The 24812-nt window shown below is 47.8% G+C and overlaps 1 protein-coding gene across 1 annotated transcript in view; it reads left to right on the top strand.

The window, feature by feature from the left end:
• LMCD1 (LIM and cysteine rich domains 1) overlaps window positions 1-24259 on the top strand; it is a 68657-nt gene extending 44398 nt beyond the window's left edge. The window contains exons 4-6 of the mRNA XM_066351484.1: window positions 7815-8144; window positions 22505-22720; window positions 23585-24259. Coding sequence (XP_066207581.1) covers window positions 7815-8144; window positions 22505-22720; window positions 23585-23743 — 705 coding nt within the window. The 3' untranslated portion in view covers window positions 23744-24259. The remainder of the gene's footprint in view (window positions 1-7814; window positions 8145-22504; window positions 22721-23584) is intronic.
• Window positions 24260-24812: the final 553 nt, after the last annotated feature.

Raw genomic sequence — 24812 nt, 5'->3', positions numbered from 1 at the left:
GTCTCCTAACAGCTGAAGTCTCGTGGGCTTAGAAGGGAGAGCCATACTGGCTTTCCACTACTGCAGGGACGAGGCACCCAGAGAAGGCCTGGGGGAATGGTTGGTGAAGCCCTGAGGAAGGTAGAAAGAATAAGGCTCACAGAGAACAGGTGATGTGCACAAAGTCACACCCTGGCTACCTGCTGGAATTTCCTGGGCACCTGTAAAAAGTCCTCAAGCACAAGCCCTGCCCCAGACCATTAATTTACAAGCTCCAGATTGTACAGTATGTCCGTAAAGTCGTGGTGCACTTTTGACCGGTCACAGGAAAGCAACAAAAGATGACAGAAATGTGAAATCTGCACCAAATAAAAGGAAAACCCTCCCAGTGTCTGTAGGATGATGTGGCATGCGCAGATGATGACGTAACACCGTGTATACAGACAGCGGAGCAGCCCACGGCCATGCCAGTCGAGATGTGGACGGTACAGAGGAAAGTTCAGTGTGTTCTGTGGCTTGTTAAATTCAAATCCGTGACCAAAGTGCAACATGAATATCGGCGCATTTATAACGAAGTGCCACCACATAGGAATAACATGACTCGGTGGGATAAGCAGTTGAAGGAAACCGGCAGTTTGGTGGAGAAACCCCGTTCTGGTAGGCCATTTGTTAGTCAGTGACGAGTCTGTAGAGGGAAATACGGGATAGCTACCTAAGGAGCCCTAAAAAATCTATGCGTGAGTCCACATCGAACTGCACTGAATAGGTATGAAACTGGGAGAGTTTTCCTTTTATTTGGTGCAGATTTCACATTTCTGTCGTGTTTTGTTGCTTTCCTGTGACCGGTCAAAAGTGCACCATGACTTTATGGACACACTATAGAATCAGAATTAGCAGAGGTGAGCATTTAAATGATGCCCCAGGCAATGCCACATGCAGCCATCTTTAAAACCCAGTGGACTGCCCAATTCTCAGCGGACCACTCAGATTTTAATAAGCATATATATGAATCTCTGAGAGCTTGCTGAAATACATCCGATAGGCGTGGGCGGGTCCTGAGATTCTACACTCCTGACAAGCTCCCAGGCGACGCTGATGCCGCTGGTCCCCAGGCCACACCTGGCGTAGCAAGGGCCTGTATGATTTCTACAAGTTAACAAGCTAAAAGAGGTTCTACAGTTTTAGAGACACAAGCCTGACACTGAGTGACATTTCTTGTGGGAAAAAGGAGAACCTTTGGAGTCAGGTGTGTTTCCATCCCCACAGGCTCCTCCCATGGCTCCTGCGACACCTCTGTCACTCAGTATGTTACAGCACACTGACCTTCCTCCTTCCTGTACAGAATGCTCTAAGCTCTCATCCTCCTCAGGGACTTTGTACTTGCTGTTCCCTTACTTGAAATGTCCTTTCCCTGTTCTTTCCTGGCTGGGTCCTTCGGACAGTAAAATCTCTAACTATCCAAACAACAGTAGGTGCCACCCACCCTCCTGCTCTTTTTCTCTCTTTTGGTTCTCCATTGTTTATTTAGAAGCTTTTAGAAGCAAACTATAGTTGTCTCGTGAGTGAAGCAAGGCCCATGAGGGCAGACACCATCCTGCCCTGTGCACTGTCATATCTCTTCAGCCCCTTCTACCGCGCAGGGCATGTGGTGGGCTTGAGGATCGGTGCTACGTCACCCTCCTGGCCAGTGACATACCACGTGTGGTCTGTTGCTATTTTACAAAATCCTTGCGATTGGCCCACAACGAGAGGTACAGAAACTGAGTAAAAATGTGGGGAAATTTTTGTAGCAATTGACATCAAACGTGTGATCAGAGAACCCTCTTTCCCTGTGGTCAGACTCATGTGAAGGTCTCGCGTGGCATGTGCCACCTCCTCATCCCATGCAGGGAGCCCGCAAGTCCCTCTGCAATAGGAAGAAAAACCGCCCCAACAACCTTTATGCTTCACCATAGAGAGTTGGAGCAGCACAGTTCCAATCCATAGTGTAAGGGGGGCAAATGTCCTCTAGATAAAGAGAACAGATGCAAAGATTGATTTTTTTTTTTAAAGCTGTACTTTTTGAAAAGCATATTTTAGCTCTGGCCAGTGGCTCAGTGGTTGATTGTTGGCCCAGCCTGTGGATGTCCCGGGTTCAATTCCTGGTCAGGGCACACAGGAGAAGCAACCATCTGCTTCTCCTTCCTCCCCCTCCCCTCCCCCTTCTCTCTCTCTCTCTTTCTTCTTCTCCTGCAGCCATGGCTCAATTGGTCTGAGTGCATCTGCCTCAGGCACTAAAATAAGCTTGGGTGCGAAAATGGCCCCAGATAGGCAGAGCATCAGCCCCAGATGCAGGTCGCTGGGTGGATCCCAGTAGGGGCGTATGCAGGAGTCTGTCTATCTCCCTTCCTCTCACTTGGAAAAAGAAGAAAAAAAGAAAAGAAAAGCATATTTTAAAAGAACACTAATAGCAATTGTGAGCTCAGCCACCCTGTGAGGTAGGAATTATTTTACATTTCAGGAAGCTCGGAATGGTTCATTGGCCTTGGCCAGTTTGAGGGGCAAGGCAAGGGCAGATTCCAGGCCACAGAGGGTGGCACCAAACAACAGCAGTGCCGTAACGTACCGGCTGGTTCCGAAGGCGGGTCTGCCTCCAGTGCACAGGTCTGGGGAAGCCATCAAGTGGGTCTCTGAGATGTAAGTGGAAACTAAAGCAAGCAGCTCATAAAAGAGCTGGCTGTGGCCATCAGGACCTGGCTGGTGAGAACCCCAAATGTTGGGCCCCCGAACTAATCAGAGGACGACATCGTCAGCCATGATTAACGCTGGCTCATAAAACCACACAATATAAAGCACCCTCTGTCTGCCCTGCGTCTGGCCTGCCGAGCAAGCCACATTTCTGAGATTGGACAACTCCCCATTCCTACTCACCTTCCCAGCCTTATTTTTAATTCCCAAGTGATCAGGACTGATTATATTTTGGAAATGGGGCTCAATCTTGCTGTCATCTTTCTGACCCAAGTGAAAGCCGGAGAAATTCTTAAGCCTTTAAAAACTGGTCATAGTAAACCTAATTGATAATATTTATCAAGTATGTATATTTATATTATGAGCCAGACACTATGCTAAGAGCCATCCATGCACCATCTCACCTAATTTTCCAGCAGTGTTGGGGATGTACTCTTTCTACCCTCATCTACAGAAGGGGAAACTGAGGCTCAGAGAGGAGGCACTGCGAGCCAGATGTCCCACCGCTGATTTAAATGGCAGAGACAGGTCTTAGAGTCAGGTCCTGAGTCCAAAGCTTGGGCTGTCTCCCTACCAGCCAGGCCAGGTGAACTGGGCAGGTGGAAGGGGAGACAGGTATCTTGGATTAGCATTTCTAGGGAAGGCTTCCAAGAACAGGGGGAGGGGTCAAATGGGTCTTTAAAAGCTAGTCAGGATTTGGGAGGAGGCGAGATGGAGAAGATGAAGGGAACCAGCATCTAGTGAGCATCTTGCCTGTGATATCCACACCTCAGCACTCCCTCTGTGCTGGGCCATTACTGCCCCATTTTATAGGGACAGGCTTGTGAGCAGTTTACGCAGAGGCAGCACTTACTCATACGTCACCTCCCCTCCCACATCCAAGACAAGCAGTGCTGATGAGTCAGCACTGTCTCCCCTTGAGCTTCACCGTCCTCAGAATCCTTCTCAACGCAGCACTCCAGGTGACCACTATTGACCAAAACTGACCCCTCCTACAATGAAGCCCATTTCTGTCCTTGTTTGAGAGCTGGAGCAGAGTCAGGACAGGCAGAGTCAGGATGGGCAGAGTCAGGGCGGGGTCTTCCAGTCCCGGAATCCATGGGGACTGACTCCAGCCAAGTCCTGAGGGTAGAACTCCCTGCCCTTCCACTTTTCTCTGTGCTTTTGATTTCTCTCCTGATTAAACCTGATTCTGGGAATCTCTTCACCCACGACATCCCAGCCAGACACAGAGCACCAAGGGATTCAGAAAGATCCTCATGAAAAACTTAAAACCTAAACCAGCCCTTCCAGCTGGGCTGAGAAAAGGCATCTTGCGAAAGACTTTGGACACATGACCTTGGTCAGCTTCCTGGAGACCTGGGACGTTCTCTTACAGGCTCTGAGTGGCACAGGCAGCTGACCCAGGCCCAGTGCTCTCACCCCATCATTCCTGTCCCAGGTCTGTGCAGTCTACAGAGATTTCCTGAAGAGCTGGGTGAGACGGACTCTGAGACCCTCGTCAGGGTGATTAGTAATGACTGTCCTGGGTGTGTGACTAGGAAGCGTAGGCAAGAGTGTCAGGCCAGCCGGGCCAGGCCAGCCATCACAAAACACACAGTGGCAGCTGGATGTCATGCCCGTAACAGTGGAAAGGCTAAGAGCTGGTACCCAGCTGGGGCTTGAAGCTGCAACAGGATCATTGCATCCCTGAGAAGGGAAACTGCCCGTCTCCTGGGCCCCATCCAAGAACCCATGAGTTCTGTAAGCCACAGATACACACAATCAGGACAGAGCCATGAAAGGACACTGTGAACGCAGAGATCAATAAGAGGCTGGCCGGCAAGGCCGCTGCTCTGGGACTTCAACCACAGAGTGGATTTGTACAGCTGAGCAGGAAGGGGTGCAGGCCCTTTAAGGCCAGAGCCACAGGCATATCTCAGGCATATGACTCTGCCCTGGGCAATCCCGGTACCAGGCAATATGTACCCAGTCCCCCCACCCTGACATGGCGACAAAGGGAAACTCCCCCCGGGGTCGGGGGACAGAGTTTTCTCTTCGTAAATCATCTGTCTTCTATAGAAGGGGTTGAGACCCAAGCTGCCAAGCTCAGAGCTGTCTCTACCACATACTAACTGTGTGACCCTGGGGACTTACTTAACTTCTCTGTGCCTCAGTTTCCCAAGAGGTCATATGAGTACCTTCCTCCTAGAGGTATTGTCAGAATTAAATGGGTTCACATATATAAAGCACCTAGAGAATTTCTAGAATGTGGTAAGTGCCACATGTTAGCTATTCCTATCATTTCTTTTTTTTTAAGATTTTTTTTTAAATTTATTTATTATCGAGAGGGGAGAGAGAGAGAGAGAGAGAAAGGGGGGAGAGAGAGAGAGAGAGAGAGAGAGAAGGGGGAGGAGCAAGAAGCATCAACTCCCATATGTGCCTTGACCAGGCAAGCCCAGGGTTTTGAACCGGTAACCTCAGCGATTCCAGGTTGACACTTTATCCACTGCACCATCACAGGTCATCCTATCATTTCTTAAACTACCCTTAGGCAGTGGGTATCCTTCATTAAAAAGGTGACTCTCCCCCTGGGCTGAGTCCACTGTGTGACAGACTGTTCAACACATTCCCGCAGAGTGAGCAAAACCCCCACTTCCACTTCTCCAAAATCCTTCCTCAGATCCTGGGAGCAGGGCAGGCCCCAGGCAGTAAATGGGAAGAGCTGGTGTGGGTGTTTTCCCCCCAGGGACTGTCCCCTAACCATCCCCCAAGGCCCTAAACCTTGCCTCTGTCGACTGGTTATGGGACTGATGCTTCCCCTGTGCTCGAGATGGTCACATTCACTCCCTCGATCCACTGTCCCCAGAGAGGCCCTGACCCTCAGATGTCCTGCTTCTGACCCCCCAGGAAGACCTGTAAAAGGTCTCACTTCCAGCCCCCTCCCCCCAGACTCCTAAGTCAGAGTCTTTGGGTGGGCCCAGGAAACTGCGCTAAGTCTCCAAGTGGTTCTTATGCAGCATAAAGTTGGAGACTGGCGTCCTCAGCCGAGCAGGTCAGGCATGTTTGTGCTGGAAGCCCCTGCACTTTCACACTGATCAAAAGAAAAGGCATAGGGCAGCCTGGCCTTCCCAAGACAGGTTCAAGAATAAGCACTTTCTAGATGTGTAGTCAGCTGTGCGGCTCCATGGAGATTCTTGTTCTTCTGCATGTTAGGTGAAGCATCTTGGCCTCTTTGGCCAACAAAAATCCATTACCACCTCAGCCCCTTGCATGGGTTGCAAGCCCAGGTTAGTGCTACTGCTCATCTCTCTTTTAGTTGTAGTGAAGATCAAGGGAGGCTTCTCATGATCGTCAGGAGCACACGACTATGCAGTCTACCCTGAACTTTGCAGATGAGGAAACAGGCCCAGAGGGGTTGGGTACTCTCTCGGTCTTACACGGAGAACAGCGGGAGGGCTGGAGCTAGAAACCCAAATTTCCTAACACCCCAGGGCTCTGTTCACAAGCCAGGCCATCTTCCACATCTGGGAAAGCACCCCCAAAATTATCAGGGACTGTACCAATGATCAGGGATTAACAGGGTGTGCTGTGCGTCCACAGTGCCGGAAGGCATCTCAGCCAGGTATCCCGGATGTAGGGCAGAGTCCCGAGGGAACGTCCATCGGCGCCCTTCCATTGATGAGTCCCACAGTATCCAGGGTCACCTACTCTCCCTTTTCTAAAAACACTCTTATCCAGAATTTATGTACAATGAAACTCAGCAAATACCAGGCTCTAGACTAGTACCCACCCCAGGTTCCTTCCCCCTGCTTCCTAAAAGCAAACAACTGGACTGCTCATTATAAATGCAGGATGAGTTTCCCAGTTGATTCACACAGTTCCAAGAGGAGTCCAGCCCAGTGGCGTGGTAGGAGGCAGGCAGCGAGAGGGGTCCTGGTCGTAGATGGGGAGGTCGTAGATGGCTCATGCGCCATCTGAAGGAGTCAATAGGGCAGCCGACTCTTGAGCAGTGGAAGTCGGGCAACATGGTAGGGGGTGTCAAGGTCGTGGTCAAGGTCAGGCACAGAAGGGGAGAACAGTCGTCAAGGATAAACACTTTGCCCTTCACAGTTCCTCATGCTGTATCACCGTGACCTTTATTGCCTCCTATCTCCCTATCCCTGGGACCCACCCAACTAAAAGATTTCAGGGGGTGGGGGTTTAAAAGGCCAAATTGGACAGTTATCTCTGAACATATTAATATTCAGATGGTTACCATTCTTATCAACGAGGAAATGTTATTGACTTGAGACCTTGTTGATTCTACTATTAAAGGTGTCTTTTTGCATATTTTTTAATTAATAAACCATGAAAAACCTTATGTCCATAATGATTTAGTTATACTTTTTCTAAGAAAAGCGATTTTAAACTTTGTTTTTAATTGGGAACATCGATGTGAGGTAAGTAAAGTAAAAATATTCCATTTTGAAGGAAACAAAATCCCTGTTACACAGCCAGCAAATCCAAAATGAACATCTACTTAAATCACATCATTCTCATCAAGAAAGTGACCTGAGGCTACCACATGGGGGAGAGTGAAAGCTTATTTAGGCCTCTTATGATTGTCACCAAAATTCTCAACATTCCTTCCTTAAGAATCCCTGGGTTCCCCCTAACCAGGCGGTGGCGCAATGGATAGAGCGTCGGACTGGGATGCGGAAGGACTCAGGTTCGAGACCCCGAGGTCGCGCCAGCTTGAGCGCAGTCTCCTCTGGTTTGAGCAAAGCTCACCAGCTTGGACCCAAGGTCGCTGGCTCCAGCAAGGGGTTCCTCAGTCTGCTGAAGGCCCGCGGTCAAGGCACATATGAGAAAGCAATCAATGAACAACTAAGGTGTCGCAACAAAAAACTGATGATTGATGTTTCTCATATTTCCGTTCCTGTCTGTCTGTCCCTATCTGTCCCTCTCTCTGACTCTCTCTCTGTCCCTGTAAAGAAATAAATTAATTAAATAAAATAAAAAGAATCCCTGGGTTCCCTGAAAACCTGAAGAAGCTGGAAATTGCTCACCAATTGCAGATGTGGCCAGTTCTCAGGTCTCTGCCTGGGGGCGTGAGGATGACGGTGGGTTTCTCTCCCCCCGCCCAGGGCCTGCAGTACATGGAGCTCATCCCCAAGGAGAAGCAGCCAGTGACAGGCACCGAGGGTGCCTACTACCGCCGCCGCCAGCTCATGCACCAGCTCCCCATCTACGACCAGGACCCCTCTCGCTGCCGCGGACTTTTGGAGAATGAGCTGAAACTAATGGAAGAGTTTGTCAAGCAGTATAAGAGCGAGGCCCTCGGCGTGGGAGAAGTGGCCCTCCCTGGGCAGGGTGGTTTGCCCAAGGAGGAGAGCAAGCAGCAGGAAAAGCCAGAGGGCACAGAGCCCGCCGCCCCGACCACCAACGGCAGCATCGGTGACCCAACCAAAGAATACGTAAGTTGCTCCCAGGTCTCTGGGCTGCTGCACCCGCCCGGGCCAGGACTGCATGGTCAAGGCCCAGCTCCCGGCTCCTTCTGCTCATTTGGGCCCTCATTCATACAGTCATGCCTCCAGCAGCTATTCAGCACTCATACCCTGTGCCTGGCACTGTCCTGTGGAACATAATACAAGGTCACTGCCCTCCAGGGTCTCACTGTCCAGTGGCAGTCACAAACTGCCACAGCCTAGAGAGAGGGCATCTGATCTTGCTTGGGGTGAAGGTTGGTTTGGATTAGGAGCTGAGGCCCATGCTGGTCTCAGAAGACGTGTTAGCCACCCAGGCCTTTGGGCTTTCAGGGGAATACCTGTGCGTCCCTAAAGAGGTGAGAGCATGTGCCGCAAAAGTTCCAGAGAGCGCAGTGGAGTGAGAAGATTGGGTGAAGTCCCATGTGACTGAAAGCTTGGTGAGCTGGGGGGAGGCAGGACACAAGGCTGGCCAGGTCAGCAGGGGCACGCTTCCTGAAGAGTGGGCCATCCAGCCATCCGTCACTAAGTACGGGTCAGCCTGTACTGTCAGACGAGCAGAGGACACTGTCCCCACACTGGAGAAAGCTGTGGTCTCCTGGCTTTACTCTGAGGGCCATGGGAGCTGTGGCCGGCTTCCCGGGGGAGGTTCCATGGGATCTGAGCCGTTTTCCCTGGTAGGGAAAGGTTTCCCTCGAGTGTGGGCGCTGTGCTGGGGTGTGGGGAGCCGCGGGAGGCAGTTTGAGAACACGCAAAGGGGAGCCAGGGCCTGGGCGGTGAAAGCCTCAGGGGTGGGTTTGCCTTGTTTTATTTCCCAAGACATGAAAGGACAGCTTGAGACTGTGGTCACTGGGGCTGCCGTGTGCTAGGCTTCACTGCTGCCAGCTCCCTTTGCACACACACCCCCAACCCCCTCATCAGTCAAGGGGCTTCATACTCCTGTTTGACATTTGGAGATAAAAGCACACAGGATCCTCAAGTAAATTGCCCGACTGGCTGGGAACAGGATGGCAGTGACCTGTCTGAGCCAGACATCCCAGGGGAACACCAGCCCAGACAATGCCACATCCAGAGAGGGCTAGCCTCTTTCTTCCCTGCTGCGGTGCCTCAAACTTGTCATCTCACACTCAAGTCCTGCATCTCCACCCCACATGTTGTCGGCACGTTTATTTGGGATTACTGTCCGATTAACTATTTATCTCACAAGTGTAAGACAAAAGAACAACATGTATTTTCTCTACCACACCTTTGGCCATGATGTTGACCCATTTCTCAGGAAGAATACATGTTCTGGGACTTTTTTAAAAATTAGATTAAGTGATCATGTTTTATAAACTAATCTCCTCCCCAACTCTGCCTTCTGTGCACCCTCAAATAGTCATTTGTCCTTAAGAGTAAATACTGTGCGATTCCAAGTTGGAAGAAGACTTTAAGTCATTGTGACATTTCCCAGTTGCCATTCCCGAGAGAGATGCTGATGTAAACATGTAGTTTACCTTTGACTCAGCCCCCACATTTTGTTCAGTGTGGAAGCGAGGCAAAGGTGGCTTGAGATCCCAGGTACCTGCCTAAATCAACTGTAGGAAGCAGTTTGGACACTTAGGAAGCATTTAAACAAGACCAGAAAATAAATGGCAGATTCCACAGTCAGAAAATAAGACAGGGACTCCAAAGGAAGCCATTATTGATTGACCTGGGCTGACTGGGGAAGACAGGGTTCTCCTTCTTTACCCTAATCCTAATCTAACTTCAGTAACTACTTATGTAATTAGTGGCTTCAGGTCTGTCACTGCCTCTAGAGGTCAAGGTCTTGTCTTGTTCATCACTGTATCTGTAACAAGTGCCTTCAATAGAGACAGTAGGTGCTCAGTAAAAATGTGATCCATGAAAGAATAAAAAAAATGAATGAATAAATGAACATTCAAACTAAATTGAGCCTGGGAAGGTGGGGACAATTTGGATGGCCATTTTGTCCTGGAGTACGGTGAGCTCTCAAGGTCATATTTATTAAGCACCTGCTCCGTGCCAAATGCTATGCTCACTCTTTCAGGGTCTTTGTTTAATTTGCACAGTTGCCTGGTGGGGTGAATGTCACCGACCCCATTTTATAGATGAGGAATCAGAGATTCAGCGAGGATAGGTAACTTTTCCAAGGTTGTCTAGTTACTAAGCAGAAGAACAAGGATCCAGTAGTATTTCTAAAGTTGTAACCGTGCTTGTTACCTGTTCCAGACTGTTTAACTTCCTCGTTGTCTCCTTGAAGCCAGGGAGCAAATCCGATAAAGGCAGCGAGATAGCCCGCGAGGCCGTAGACTGTGTGTGCCCAGCAATGCCACGTGTAGGTGTGGATGTGGGCTGCACTCCCTGAACTGCTCTGCCTTATCCCAGTGAGTGGTCACATTAAGTGACCATCCATCCATCCATCCAGGGTGCCGTGCTCCTTTTCTTTCTCATGAAAGGGCAGTGTGGGACAGTTACCAAAGCCAAGAATCAGGCACAAGTTCTGATTTTTGCTTCCCTGATGAGGGCCACAAACCTCACTCGCAGTGGTCAGGGCATTCAACTAAAGAACCCGGGTGTGGGGAGAAAATTTTAGGACTCAATCTGACATCTCAAATCCAAACAGAGTTTTACAGAGAAAAACAATGGAGGAAAATAGAGGGACGTGTGGAATTATTATACTAGAACTATCTTGGTAACATATCACTGTTTATCATCCTAACCGTGGTCATTGTTGCTGTTGCTAGCAGCTTCAGTTTAGTGGGTGTTGCTATGAACCAAGGGCAGTGCTAAGCCCTGCAGGGTCCGATTGAAAGCTCCTGACCACCCAGGGATGTGAGAAAGGCTGTGGGATTCAAACCAACCTCTGACAGACCCCAAGTTCATCTTTCCTGCTTCCCAAGGCTTAGTCCTCAGAAAGCTAATGGATATTGTGCCATCAAAGGGTCATTGGCCTTGTAAGTTTGGGAGACATTGGAGTGAACAAAACTAAATGGGTTTCTTTACAGCAGAACTTCTCAGAGTCTTTACAGGCGAAAGCAGTGGTTCTCAAACTAAAATTGCCAAGAAGGTCTGTTCAAATTCAGAGGGCTGGGACCCATGCCAGAGTTTCCTATTTAGTAGGCACAGGCATGGCCTGAGAATCTGCATTTGTAATGAGTCCCAGGTCAATGCTGACGCTGATCTGGGGGCCACACTTTGAAAACCACTGTTAAAATGACCTAATATATAAGCTCAGCAATATGATATCTGCAATTTGGTCTCTGGTGAGGGTACAGGAGATGAAAACCTGGCATATTTCAGATTTCTTTGGCCTCCTAGCTCAGGGAGTCCAGCTTGGAGAACACTATATACCACTCGTGTTCTTTGAGTTGTCCGTGGGGAGATCTGGAAACACAGGCACAGAATCTGACACACTGCTTTGTATCCTTGTTTTTGATCATACACTACACTGTAGTCTGAGGCCATGAGCTCCCACTTTTCTCTCTGCTGTGTGCGCTGGCCCTGGGGGCCAGTTCTCCTGTGAGCTCACTTGGCTCCATCATGCTTCAGCTCCGCCTGTCACAGTCATGACCTTCAGAGACCTTAGAAGGGACTCAGACTTCAGCGAGCAGGGTCAAGCTGTTGAGTCCTTCCTCACAGCCCGTCCACCAAAGTGTCCTCAGAGGAAAAGGTTATCCAGCCCAGAGGGGCCCTATTGCCAAAAACTTTTCCCAACTCGCCTGTGTGGAATCCCACCCGCAGGCTGAGTTCTGAGTGAAGCCAGGTAACGGAGGAGTAGCCGGGTGGCGGGGACGATGCCATCTGAGCCCGACCTTCCCCACTGGCCAGAGCTGTCCAGCTATACGAATCTGAGCATATTTTGCAGATCTGCACCCGACCCCCAGCGTTCAGCCCCCAGGCCTTCAGACAGGGCCCCCTGACAGGACAGGGAAACCTAAAATTAGCCGTGGCCCCTCTGAGAATGAACCCAAGGGCTGTGGCTGCCCACGTGGACTGTTAAGCAGTCCTCTGAGAGTGTTGTTATTACCCTGAGTTTAGGAGAGGCGGGACACCATGGGCAATGCCTTCAGAGTATTCCTCTTCATGAGGGCACACCAAGGCAGAAATATGCCAGATACTAACTCATCCCCTGTCCCTCCCAAAGCATGCCCTTTACATCAGTGAGGCCAATTAAAAACCCAGAAATATCATATTTAGCCTCCCTCTCTTGCCTTCACTGGCCCCACTGTGTGTGTGTGGACAGGAGGGAATCGTTTACTACACAGTGTAGTAAACGATTTGCATCCCTTAATAACCAGCGAGAGAGGTTGGGATTGTTATACCCATTTCACAGATGTGGAGCCTGAGGCATACCAGCCTGCTGATAAGAGGTGGGGCTGGGATTTCATCCTTAGTCTTGCTGCATCACAGACCAGTGTAGTCTGGGAAGTACTGGGCGGGGCCCAGCAGTGTGGGTACAACACGAGGAGTATGCATTGAGGTTTGCTGGGGTGAATGGCCATGTTTGGAGTAACTCACAGCTGCCCAGTGGAGAATTTGGGGGCCTCTTGTCTGCATGCCAAGAACAACAGAAGGACTTGCCTGCCCCATCCTACTACCACCCACCATGGGTCATGGGGGCTTCAAAGGGTTCCGTGGCCACAGAGCTGCCAATTCCAGCAACCTGGACCCTTTCATACCAGAACAGTGAAGCCCCAGACTCACTTCCCTGCCCGCCCCCCACCTCTCCCACCTGGATGGAGCCTATGGGTGCCTGCACACCCAGCAGGCAATGACCTTACTGCTCTGATTGTCAGCATCTCCACCCAACCATTTCCCTGCGTTCAGAATGCTTACTGGATGTCCTCTCAGAAATTGAATATACAGATTTCCTGGGCACGGTCATTCTGCCCAGGCATTTCCGCCCTTCCTACACCTCAAACATGTAACTGAAGAAGGGCAAGGAAGCCAGAACATAACATTAATGCAGTCCCCACCCTCTAGCTCTTACTGTCCCTGCCCCCCGCCCTCCCCGACACCACCCCTCTTGCAGGCCAAGCCATGCCAGAGAAAGTGACTAAGGGGTGAGGAATAGGTTGAGAGAAGTAAAGACCATCCTTGAACTTGTGAAGATTTATTAATTTGGTCCAAATGACAGGGTGGCCCCGCCCCAATCTTCTCACAAGAATGCACAGAGGAGGGACTAGGGGCCCGGGTCCCCGCCCTTCCACCGAGGTCTGCCTCTCAGACAGGAACTCAGAAGCTGGCAGACTCCAGCCCCAACAAGGGACATATTTGTGGCAAAGGGACTTCCAAATCTTTGTCCAAGCAGATGTTTGGCTTGTGGGCTTGGCTGGCTGGCTTGCCTGCCAGCCCCTCTCTGGGAATTTGAAACCACCACCCCACCCCCCATCCCGTGCCCGTCTGGGCTGGAGGACAGGAGGGTAAGGGGCCCAGAAAAGCAGCCCCTAAAAATCACCATGGTTACCAGGCTTCTCCACATCTGCCTCCCTCCTTTATGGCAGAAATGTCTCAGTAACATTGAAGGAGGTTTGTTTCACAGAAAGTTCCTTTATCCCACTTTTTATACTTATAAATACTTTTCCATGTTGCCACATAGGCCTCACAGGCATCTTTTTTTTTTTTCCCTGAAGTGGACCACATAATATTCCATTGACTAAAGCAGGGGTTGGCAAACTTTTCCTGTCAAAGGAAGAAAGTGGATATTTTAAGACTTTGCAGCCACACAGTCTTGGTCACAGTTGCTCGCCTCTGTCCTTGTAGCACTCGTGCAGCCATAGATAATATCTAAACAGATGACCGTGGCTGTGTTCCAGTAAAGCTTTATTTGCAGACACAGGCAGTGGGCAGGATTTGGCCCGAGGAGGTAGTTTGCTGACCCTGGAACCAGAAGAACCATAAAAAATACTTTTAGGTTTTTATGAATTACTTTGGTTTGATCCAATTTTATTTTGTTATTATGGGTTAATGCAGTGGTCCCCAACCCCCGGACTGTGGACCAGTACCACTCCATGGGCCATTTGGTACCAGTCCGCAGAGAAAGAATAAATAACTTACATTATTTCCATTTTACTTATATTTAAGTCTGAACGATGTTTTATTTTTTAAAATGACCAGATTCCCTCTATTACATCCGTCTAAGACTCACTCTTGACGCTTGTCTCAGTCACGTGATACATTTATCCGTCCCACCCTAAAGGCTGGTCTGTGAAAATATTTTCTGACATTAAAGCGGTCCGTGGCCCAAAAAAGGTTGGGGACCACTGGGTTAATGGATGATGGCAATGATGATGATTAACACTCAGTGACCACCTAGGTTGTGCCAGGCACTGAGCCAGAGGCTTCACAGTGTCACTCACTATATTTAACCCTAAGAATGATCCTACAAGATATATTACCCCCCCTTTCAAAGACTAAACCATTAAGACAAGTTTATCATCAAGTTCATCAGTGTTTTTATTTATTTTTTTTTAAGATTTGTTTGTTTTTTGTTTTGTTTTTTTAGGTTTTTTTTTTTTTATTCATTTTAGAGCAGAGAGGGAGAGACAGAGAGAGAGAGAGGAGAGACAGAGAAAGAGAAGGGGGGGAGGAGCTGGAAGCATCAACTCCCACATGTGCCTTGACCAGGCAAGCCCAGGATTTCGAACCGGCAACCTCAGCATTTCCAGGTCGACGCTTTATCCACTGCACCACCACAGGTCAGGCTACATCAGTGCTTTTAAACTTCAGATCACAACCTATCAGTGGACAGTAAATCAGTTCAGTGAATTCAATCAGAATATTTTTTAAATTATTTTTTAAGTGCTTTGAGTAGCAAATAATTTTCTGGGAACCTTTTGTCTCAGGGGTGTATACATGTACTTGTGTTTCTGTACTACCCGAGGCCATAAAATATATTTCCGGCCCTGGAGAGAACATAGGGTTGAGGAAATCGTCTAGTCACCTAGCTAGTGAGCGGTTCAACCAGAGCTGGAGCTCGGGCCTGCCTCACCCCAAGCCCAACACAGACTCCAAAGTCTAGGAACGCCTGTGGCCAGAGCCCTGAGCCGCAGGCACCGTGCGAGGCTGTGGCCCTGTGATGTGTGCGTTGAAAGCTTTTCCCTACCCGGCAGCCCCGTGGCAGTGTCCGTTGTCCACACGCTACACGAAGCTGGGTTCGAGAACCCCCGGGCTCCTTTACAAGTGTAGCATTTCGAAGCCTTCCTGGCTCCACCTTCCCTCTTCTCCAGATCCCCAGTGGGGGAGATTCACATAGACAGGCCTAACGTTTTACCTTGTGTGACAGAGAGCCCCGTATTCGGTACCGTGCTCCACGGGGAGGCAGGAGGCAAAGCGGTTGGCAGCCACAGTGACCTCCACGTGTAGAGTATTTCCGACAAGCCAGGGCTGCTACATGTTTCAGATGAGGCAAGTGAGGCCCAGCAAGGTGGGTGACTTGTCCAAGGGCTGACCAGTGATGAAGCCTCCTTCCAAAAGCCATGACCCTAAGCATGGCACCCCAGCCTGCCCAGCCTGCACCGCAAGAGCCTCAGGAAGATGACAGTTTTGGGTGAACAGAACACAACAGGCTGAGGATGCCAGAAATGTCCCTGAGTCAGAAAAGAAAGAAAAGAAAAAAACGACTCTGGGGTATGTAAGGCTGCAAGACAAAGATGGTGAATAATCACCATAAGAGGAAATGAAGAGATGCTGTTTATAAATAAATTGTTGAGTGTTTGTATTGGAGAGGACCCAGCGCCTGAATTCAAGGCCCTTGTGTTAATATTTACTATATTGTGATGGTGAGATTTTCACAAGGCACTCTGGGTTTAGACTGGTTAGGCCTTTGGATAAGCGCCTTCCAGAAGAGACGGCAGGATCGGGACAGACCTTCTGGCAACCATGACAGAGAGATTATTGCTGGTTTAGAGGGTTCTCCGTATCTACTGATTCCTCCTGAAGGCCCACATGGCTCAGTCCTTGGAGACAGTTCTTTGGCCATGAAACCCTTGGCCACTGTCTTTCTTAATCTGCTGTTGTCTAGAACACTTTGTGTCTTGATTACTTCTATTGCCGAAGTCTTAAAAATTCCAAGTACCCGCATTTGATGTCCCCATCACCTAATGCTGCCTATCAAACCACCCCAAGATATAGAGGCTTAAAACAGTAACCTCAGTCTTGCTCACAAATCAGCAATTTGGACAGGGTTCAGTGGGGGTCTTGTCTCTGTCCATGTGGTGTCATCTGGAGCAGCTCGCAGGCTGGGGGCCAGAGTCTTCTGGGCTCCTTCACTCACACGTCTGGCCTGGATGCTGGGAAGACCCAAATAGCTGGGGCTGGGCCAGCAGTCACTTCAGTGTCTTCTCCTCATGGTCGCCCTAGCATGGAGGCCTCCAGACTTCTTTTCTGCCTGCCCAGGGCCAGAGTATGTGTAGTGAGAGAGGGAGCCCTGTGGAAGCGGTGTTGCCTTTTATGACCTTCCTCTGGGATCTATAGCATCCCTTCCATTCGACAGGAGCAAGCCAAGAAGGCAGGACCACATTCAAAGGAAGGGACTTAGCCCACTGGTTGAAGGGGGGTCCAAGAATTTGCAACCTCATTTTCACACACTGAGGGTACCTCAGCCCTGCCAAGTCTTGCCATCTGAGGCAGCCAAATCCGAAAGGTTCCCGTCTTTCTCAAAGCAGGTATCTTAACAGATTACAAAGTCCCAGAGAATTCTTTCATGTAGACCCTTTTCGTTAAGAATCTCGCCACTTGAACTGGGACAAGGCAAACCTTCAATGGCACAGGGAGATACGTCATATTGATTCTACCTGTGACAGGTTTGTGCCACTCGACATCCCCTCCGGGTCATGGCGTGGGGGAGGGTAGTCTGCAAAATAAGCGATGTTGGAAAGATTCTCATGAGCGAGCTCTGATTTTAGATAGTTGGGAGTATGAGTAAGAACCAACTGATGTGCTAATGACAAATATTCTTCTCTGTGCCTTTTAACATCGTCCCAAAGGACTTCTGCTTGACTGCACTACCCCCTTCACCAGCTAAGCAGCCTAAGAATGACCGCATTGGGCTTTCTTTAAAATAAGCTAAAATTTAAGCATGCCAGGAATTTGAATTGGCTTTTGCTGTAACCGAATCGAATTGGTGATGTCATTTTTGCTGAGTTTATTTATAAGGTCATTTTTAAGCACTCTACGACAGTGGTTCTCAAAGTAAGCTCTCTTGACCACATTAGAGTCCCCTGGGAACTTGGAAATTCCTATGCCCCATCTCAGACCTACTGAATCAGACACCCCAGGGGTGGGGCCCAGCAGTCTGTTTTAACAAGCCCTCTGGGGGATGCTGGGGCAGACTCCAGTCTGAGAATTACTATCTTAGAGGTTGGAGAAGGATCAGAACAAGCCTGCCAAGCCAGGCACTGATTGTAGTGGAATCTGGAGTAGTGACCAGACAATGAAACTCATGCAACTCATGCTAGCAGCATTATGGGAAGGAGCCCCACGCCTCCAAACCAAACGCAGATCCCGCCTTTTTCAGATTTTGTCATCTTGGGAAAGTGATTTAACTCTCTGAGCCTCGGCTTTCTTATCTATAAAGAGGGCTGGGATAGAGAATAATTGGAGATTTTAGCTACTTATTATTGAACCCTTATAAAGTCCATTATCTCTCTTATCTCATTAAAATTGCAACAACCAGCCCTGGCCATCTGGCTCAGCAGCAGAGCATCAGCCCGGCGTGTGGAAGTCCCAGGTTTTATTCCTGGCCAGGGCTCACAGGAGAAGCACCCATCTGCTTCTCCACCCTTCCCCTTCTCCTTTCTCTCTGTCTCTCTCTTCCCCTCCCACAGCCAAGGCTCCATTGGAGCAAAGTTGGCTCGGATGCTGAGGATGGCTCCATGGCCTCTGCCTCAGGTGGTAGAATGTCTCTGTTGCAATGGAACAATGCCCCAGATGGGCATAGCATTGCCCCCTAGTGGGCTTGCTGGGTGGATCCTGGTTGGGTGCATGCGGGAGTCTGTCTCTCTGCCTTCCCACTTTTCACTTCAGAAAAATACAAAAATATATATATATTGCAACAACCCTGTGGTGTTGTTAGTATTATTATAAGTATTCCCATTTGACAAGTGAAAAAACTCAGGCACAGAGAGGGTGGGTAACTTGTTCAAGGTCACACAGTTAGTCTCTCTCTCAACCATTTCCTGCCATTTAGAAATTGTAAATCTTGGTACCAAAGATTGTAGAAGCATAAGTTTGTACAGAGAAAGGTGGGGTCGGGATCATAGGACCCAAGCTAGCTAGGCATTCTGACTCTTGATTGCTAGTCTGCCCCTGGTGATAGAGCCAGGACAATGTCAGATCTATCATTCTTTGAGATGACAAGGAAAGGGGCATAGGAAACAGCTCACAGGCAGGAGGAGAAAATTGGTTCCTGACTCATGTTGACAGGGCTCATTATCCAGACATCTTACTTTCATAAAATGGCAGTGCCGCTGTTTACTTAGAAGGGCTGGTAGTAATGAGGCCAAGAGCCAGGGACGCTGGGGAAACAATGGGGCGAGAGGCACGCCCCTGAGGGGCCCTTGACAAAGGAGTTCAGATGCTGAGGAGCTGAGCCCAGTTCACGAACACAGACCTCTCTTCCTGCCTCCATGCTGCTGCCAGAATTACCTCCTTCTACTACAAACCAGAACCCAGCACTCCTCTCCTCAAACCAGTAATGGCTCCCTGTTGCCTCCAGAGTGAATCCCAACCCATAAGCTCGGTTCATAACCAACCATGGTCACCTCCACACTGCCTTTGACCTCATAGTCCCCACTTCCTGCTTTGGGTCACGGGTGCCTGCTGATGCCCCTAGACCCATAGGGGCATCTGTGACCCTCTCCCCTCCCCCACTTCTGGAAATGTGCAGTTGGGAGCCCCACTGATGTTTCACGGTAATACCCAAAACAGTGTTGTGGACGGACAGTAAGTCCCTCTGTGTGGGAGGGAAGGGCTGTAAATTTCATTACATGAAATTTAGAAAGCCAGGTCGACAGAAAACTCACTGGGTACTCAAGCAGCCTTGCCAAATAGTTTACATTTCCCCGCTATGCTGAAGAGATGGTGATAATAAGTGAATGTTGATTCATCGCTTGCTTTTGGTTTGAACCCTCTGATGAGCTCCAGGCAGGCTAGGACTCAGTCGTGTGCAGAGGCACAGGGTTTCACACCGTTCATTCTTGTGGGCACAACTGACACCACAAATCTAGCATGTTCTAAGGAACATCAGCAGGCAGGCAGGATCAGTTAACCAGACATATTCCTTCTCCAGACATTCATTCAACAAGCACTGTGCCTAGGGACCGCTCTCTGCAGGCACATGGACATTCCTGGTCATTTGGTTTTCTTTCCCCAGCTTTCGCCATTTCAATTTTTATTTCCTCTTCATATACAGGAATATATTAAGTCTATAATTAAAATATTTAAGTTAAGCATAGTAACTGTTTAGGCTCTGAACATATGCCTACTCATCATTACATGGCAAAACAATCACTACTTTGATGGGGGCTGACATGTAATTCCTGCTTAGTAACACACAGTTTGCATCCAAAGCCAAGATCAGCAAATATCTTCTGTAAAGGCCTAGTAGTAAACATTTCAGGACTTGTTGGCCCAGCTCCAAATCTATGATATCATGTAGGTACTTTATGTAAAAGGGAGAAAACAAATTTCCACAGTTTTTTTAAAATTTAAAATACAGGTGCCTCTTCAACAACACAGGTGTAATATTTGGGTACCATGCAGTTGAACCTGTGTTATTCAAGGATCAACTGTATTTTCAGTCCTCAGTTGGGAATCTGAATATGCAGAGACTCATTTTCAGTTATATGCCAGTTTTCTATTTCACAGAGGATTGGTGCCCTCAACCCCCATGTCATTCAAGGGTCAACTGTATAATATAATTGAGCCCAAGTTTGTCTATGTAGTGCATGTTGTATTAGTAAGTTTGGGCATTATTACTGGGAACTGGGAATACCACAGACCAGGTACCTTAAAGCTGTGGCCCCCAACCTTTTTTGGGCCACAGACCAGTTTAATGTCCGAAAATATTTTCACGGACCGGCCTTTAAGGTGGGATGAATAAATGTATCACGTGACCGAGACAAGCGTCAAGAGTGAGTCTTAGACAGATGTAACAGAGAGAATCTGGTCATTTTTTAAAAATAAAACATCGTTCAGACTTAAATATAAATAAAATGGAAATAATGTAAGTTATTTATTCTTTGCGGACCGGTACCAAATGGCCCATGGACCATTAAACAACAGAAATGTATTTTCTCACAGTTCTGAAGGCTGAAAGTTCAAGATCAAGATGCTGGCAGGGTTGGTTTCTGGTGAGACCTCTTTTCCTGGATTTCAGATGGCTGCCTTCTCATTGTGTCCTCACTCCGCCTTTCCTGTGAATATCCAGGAAGAGAAAGAAAAAGAGAGAAGTAGCTTGATCTCTGGTTTCTCCTCTTGTAAGGACACCAGTCCTGATTAGGGTCTCAGGTTTATGACCTCATTTAACCTTAGTTACTTCCTGAAAGGTCCTTTTTCCAAATGTAGTCACATTGGAGTTAGGGCTTCAATAGATGAATTCAACATGGAAATTTGGCGGAGACATAATTTAGTGCATAACACAGGTCTGCTAATGAGAAAAATGCACTTAGTTTTCAAAAAAACATTTCACTGAATTGGCGTTCAAACATAAAAGCCATTCTTCTCTGGTGGGTCCTATAAGAACAGGCCATGGTCAGGTTAGCCACAGCCATGGTTTGCCAACACCTGATCAATATAGGGTAGCAGAATAAACCTTAGCTTTGGGGGCAGTGTTCAAATCCCAGCTTCGCCTCCTATCAGTTGTATGTTACTAAACAGTGGCCGAGTCTCTCTGAACCTCAGTTTTGCCATATCTGGGGGGAAATAATAACCTCCCTAAAAGGGAGAGAACTCTAGAAAGGGAAATAACTCTCTTGGGTTTCTCTAAGGGGTATTAGTAATGACTGCAAGATTCTGAGCACAGTGCTGGATACAGACCTGCCCTAAGGAAATGATAGCCATCATCACCATCATCAGAGTTCTGAGGAGCAGGTGATAACTCCAAAATGACTCAAAGGATTTAATGAACCCATTACCCGGGTAGGATGTGATGAGGTTGACTATTTACCTCTGTGCTTTTCCTCCAAATTTAATGATGACAACCTCAGACAAAACCCAGTTGAGGTTTACTCTATAAAATGTCTGAGAAGTACTCCTCTAACCTGTCGAGGTCATTACAAACAAGGAAAGTCAGCGAACTGTCACAGCCAGGAAGAGCGTAAGGAGACATGACAACTAAATGTAATATGGCTCCTGGATGGGGCCTTGGGACAATAAAAGGGCATTAGGCAAAAACTAAGATTATATGAATAAAGTTTGGACTTTAGTTAATAATAATATACCATTATTACTGTGACCAATATACGTGACCATATTAACGTAAGATGTTAAGAACAAAGAAAACTGAGTGTGGGTATATGATAGCTTTCTCTACCATCTTCACAATTTTTCTGTAAGTCTAAACTGGTCTAAAATTTAAAGTTTATTTCAAAATAATCATACATGGGTAAAAAATCTATTCAAAGTGCAAGGTGGACCAGTGGGTTTTCAAGTAACAAGGATGAAAGGTTGATTGATGTGGTCTCAAATTTCAAATTAACTAACTTTTGGAAAACTGCCACTTGAAATTTGATATAGAATCAAAGAAAACTAGACACATTTTTCTGGAGAGTCAATGAAAATACTCCTCCCTTTTCCAGCTTTATATCAGTGTGAGGCCAGATTTTCTTCATATATTTCAAAGAAAACAACATTATGCAAAAGATGAAAAGTGAAAACAGTTACAAGAACCCAGAAGTCCTCAGTTGAGCCGGCCATTAAAGAGATTTGCAAAAATGTAAAACAGTGCCACTCTGCTCACTAAATTTTTCTGTTTGGGAAAATAGAATTATTTTTTAATTATAAATATTTATAGTAACATATTGGTTTATTTTTTTAATGAATTATTATATAATTTTTTTTCAGTTTTAATTTTTTTCCTGGTAAATTTTGATTACCCATATGAAAAAAAAAAGTCTTTATATTGTGTTTTAGAGTATAAAGCATCCTGAGAAAAAAAGTTTGAGAATCACTGTTTTAAACAAGTACTTTAGTCTTCAATAGGTAGGCAATGTTATCCCACTTCTCAGATGAGAAAACTGAGGAACAGAGAGATATAGTAGCTTGCTCAAAGTCACCCAGGAAGTAAAGAGACCGGAGTTGAAATTCTAGCCTGTGTCTCACTCTCCTGATTGCCTTGTCCCTTCTAGGTCTGTGAGCTCTGCAAGGGAGTGGCCCCTGGCGACAGCCCCGTGGTCTACTCGGACAGAGCCGGCTACAGCAAGCAGTGGCATCCTGCCTGCTTTGTGTGCGTCAAGTGCTCTGAGCCGCTGGTGGACCTCATCTACTTCTGGAAGAACGGGGCGCCCTGGTGCGGCCGTCATTACTGCGAGAGCGTCCGGCCCCGGTGCTCCGGCTGCGACGAGGTGAGGGCCAGGGGGGCTGGGCAGTGGGGCGACCCTAAAAAGGGAAGAGGATTGTCTGCAGACCTACACCACAGCCTCATTTTTGTGGGGACAATAGTATATTCACTGTAACAACACTACCGTTCGTTAAGGGCTTACAGTGGCTCAGTAATTGGCTACATACTTTATGTGTGGCTACAACCTTTAGGGAGAGACAGTTCTCATCTCATCTCCATTTTACATGTGAGAAAAGTGCAGCTCACAGAGCTCAGTGACCGTCGCAGCACTGACTTTGTACCCTCAGGATTCCAGGCACTTCGTGTGCCCATGCAGCTCTCATAAAATCCCCATTCTACAGATGTGGAAACTGAGACACGGGGAATTTTCCTCAAATCACAGAGTGAAGTGTTTTAAGTGAAACTTTACACCTGGTTCCTGTTTGACCCCAACATCCAAAGGCACATTTAACCAGGATGTTATTTGCTCTTTCTGAGCCTCAGGGTTCCTCACCATAGATGTATTCCAAAGTGTTACTTTATCCTGAGCTCTAGTGAACCTGTGTGCTCTTGCTCTTAAGACTGACCTCTATTGTTAAACTCACCAAGGTATTTAATATTGTCTCTGAACACAGCTGGGCTTTGGAGTGAACCCAGAGAGTATCCCAGAGCCTAGGTAAGTAAAGCCTCCTGATGGTGAAGAACTTTTCTTTCCATCAAGAAGCTAAGATGCAACCGTGATCTTCACCAAATACCACAGATTGATGTAAGATTTCTTCACTGAGGCACTTAAAGGTCAAAACAAGAATAGGAAAGGATAAACCAGCATCCTGCAAGTTGCCCTCTATACAGTCTCTACTACACTCATGTCTCCTGCTCTCCTCCCCAGATAATATTCTCGGAGGACTACCAGCGTGTGGAGGACCTGGCGTGGCACCGGAAGCACTTTGTGTGTGAGGGCTGCGAGCAGCAGCTGAGTGGCCGGGCGTACATTGTCACCAAGGGTCAGCTTCTGTGCCCAACCTGCAGCAAGTCCAAACGCTCCTGAAGGGCTGCCTGTCCTTGGCCAGAATCCACAGGCGCCCACTGAGAAGAAAAGCCAGGTGCGCTGAGGCCATCCTAAGGCTCTGTCTGATGTGACAGCCAGCAAGCAACAAAATCAGTGATTTTTTTTTTCAGTGAGAATATATATGCACATATATTCTAGGTTGGGTGGTGGTGGATCCTTGAGGGTCAATAGTTGCAAAGCCAGAAATGTTCCAAGAAGTCTGAGGATGGAGTTACTTTGTTTTTGTTGCTGTTGTTTCCCATCTACCAACTAAAGACACAGTGGGCATCCTGCAAGGGCTCTCTAGGAGGAGTTTCCCAGAATGCAGTTCTGAGTGATCTAATCACATAGCTGTAGAATGTGCGTGCTTTTTTGTGAGCCTGGGAGCTCCTCCAGGAACCGGCTGGGATCCTAACGATCGTTTGTTGCCTTGCCTCCTTTCAAATGGAATTTGAATGTTAAATAAAAACTCTTTTTTTGGCATGATAAGTATCAATAAACATTTTATGCAGTCCATGTACACCCTCATCTAATTATTGATATTTACACTGATGAAGTGATGTTGTAGTATCCATTTGGCCCCTTCACCCTGAATGCTGATACTGGCAAAAGGCACTGTAAATGCTGGTGCACCCCTTCATCAATGTATCTCGTCAGATTTCTTTGGAGAATGTAGGGGCTTGGAGCAGAATCCTCATCCCCAGTTCAGGATCCCCCCAATCACTGATGGAAACGTGCATGTTGTATTTTATGGTATACCAAAAAGCAGCCTCCTGGAAACCGATGTGCCACTTAAAGAGAAGGGACCGGACTCAGCGGCCCTCAGAGCCCAAGCAGGTAACAGGTAATAAGTGAGCCCCTCTCCAGGTAGTGTTGGGGAGCTGCCAAACAGGGCCACATGAGCCATGGTGATTTGGTTGAACAGACCTTAAAAAATACTAAATTTTTATGAGATATCTCTCCATTTTTAAATGTTGCCAACTGAACATCAAATGAGCCAACTAGAATAGGTCTTAGGGCAAGATTTTTTCTCTTTCTACGGCCTCTCTGAGCATTTGCAGCCCCAAGT

Source organism: Saccopteryx leptura, chromosome 10 (assembly GCF_036850995.1).
Source record: "Saccopteryx leptura isolate mSacLep1 chromosome 10, mSacLep1_pri_phased_curated, whole genome shotgun sequence".
Taxonomy (NCBI): domain Eukaryota; kingdom Metazoa; phylum Chordata; class Mammalia; order Chiroptera; family Emballonuridae; genus Saccopteryx; species Saccopteryx leptura.
Note: the sequence above shows the minus strand (reverse complement) of the source record. Positions and strands in the feature narration are given on the sequence as shown.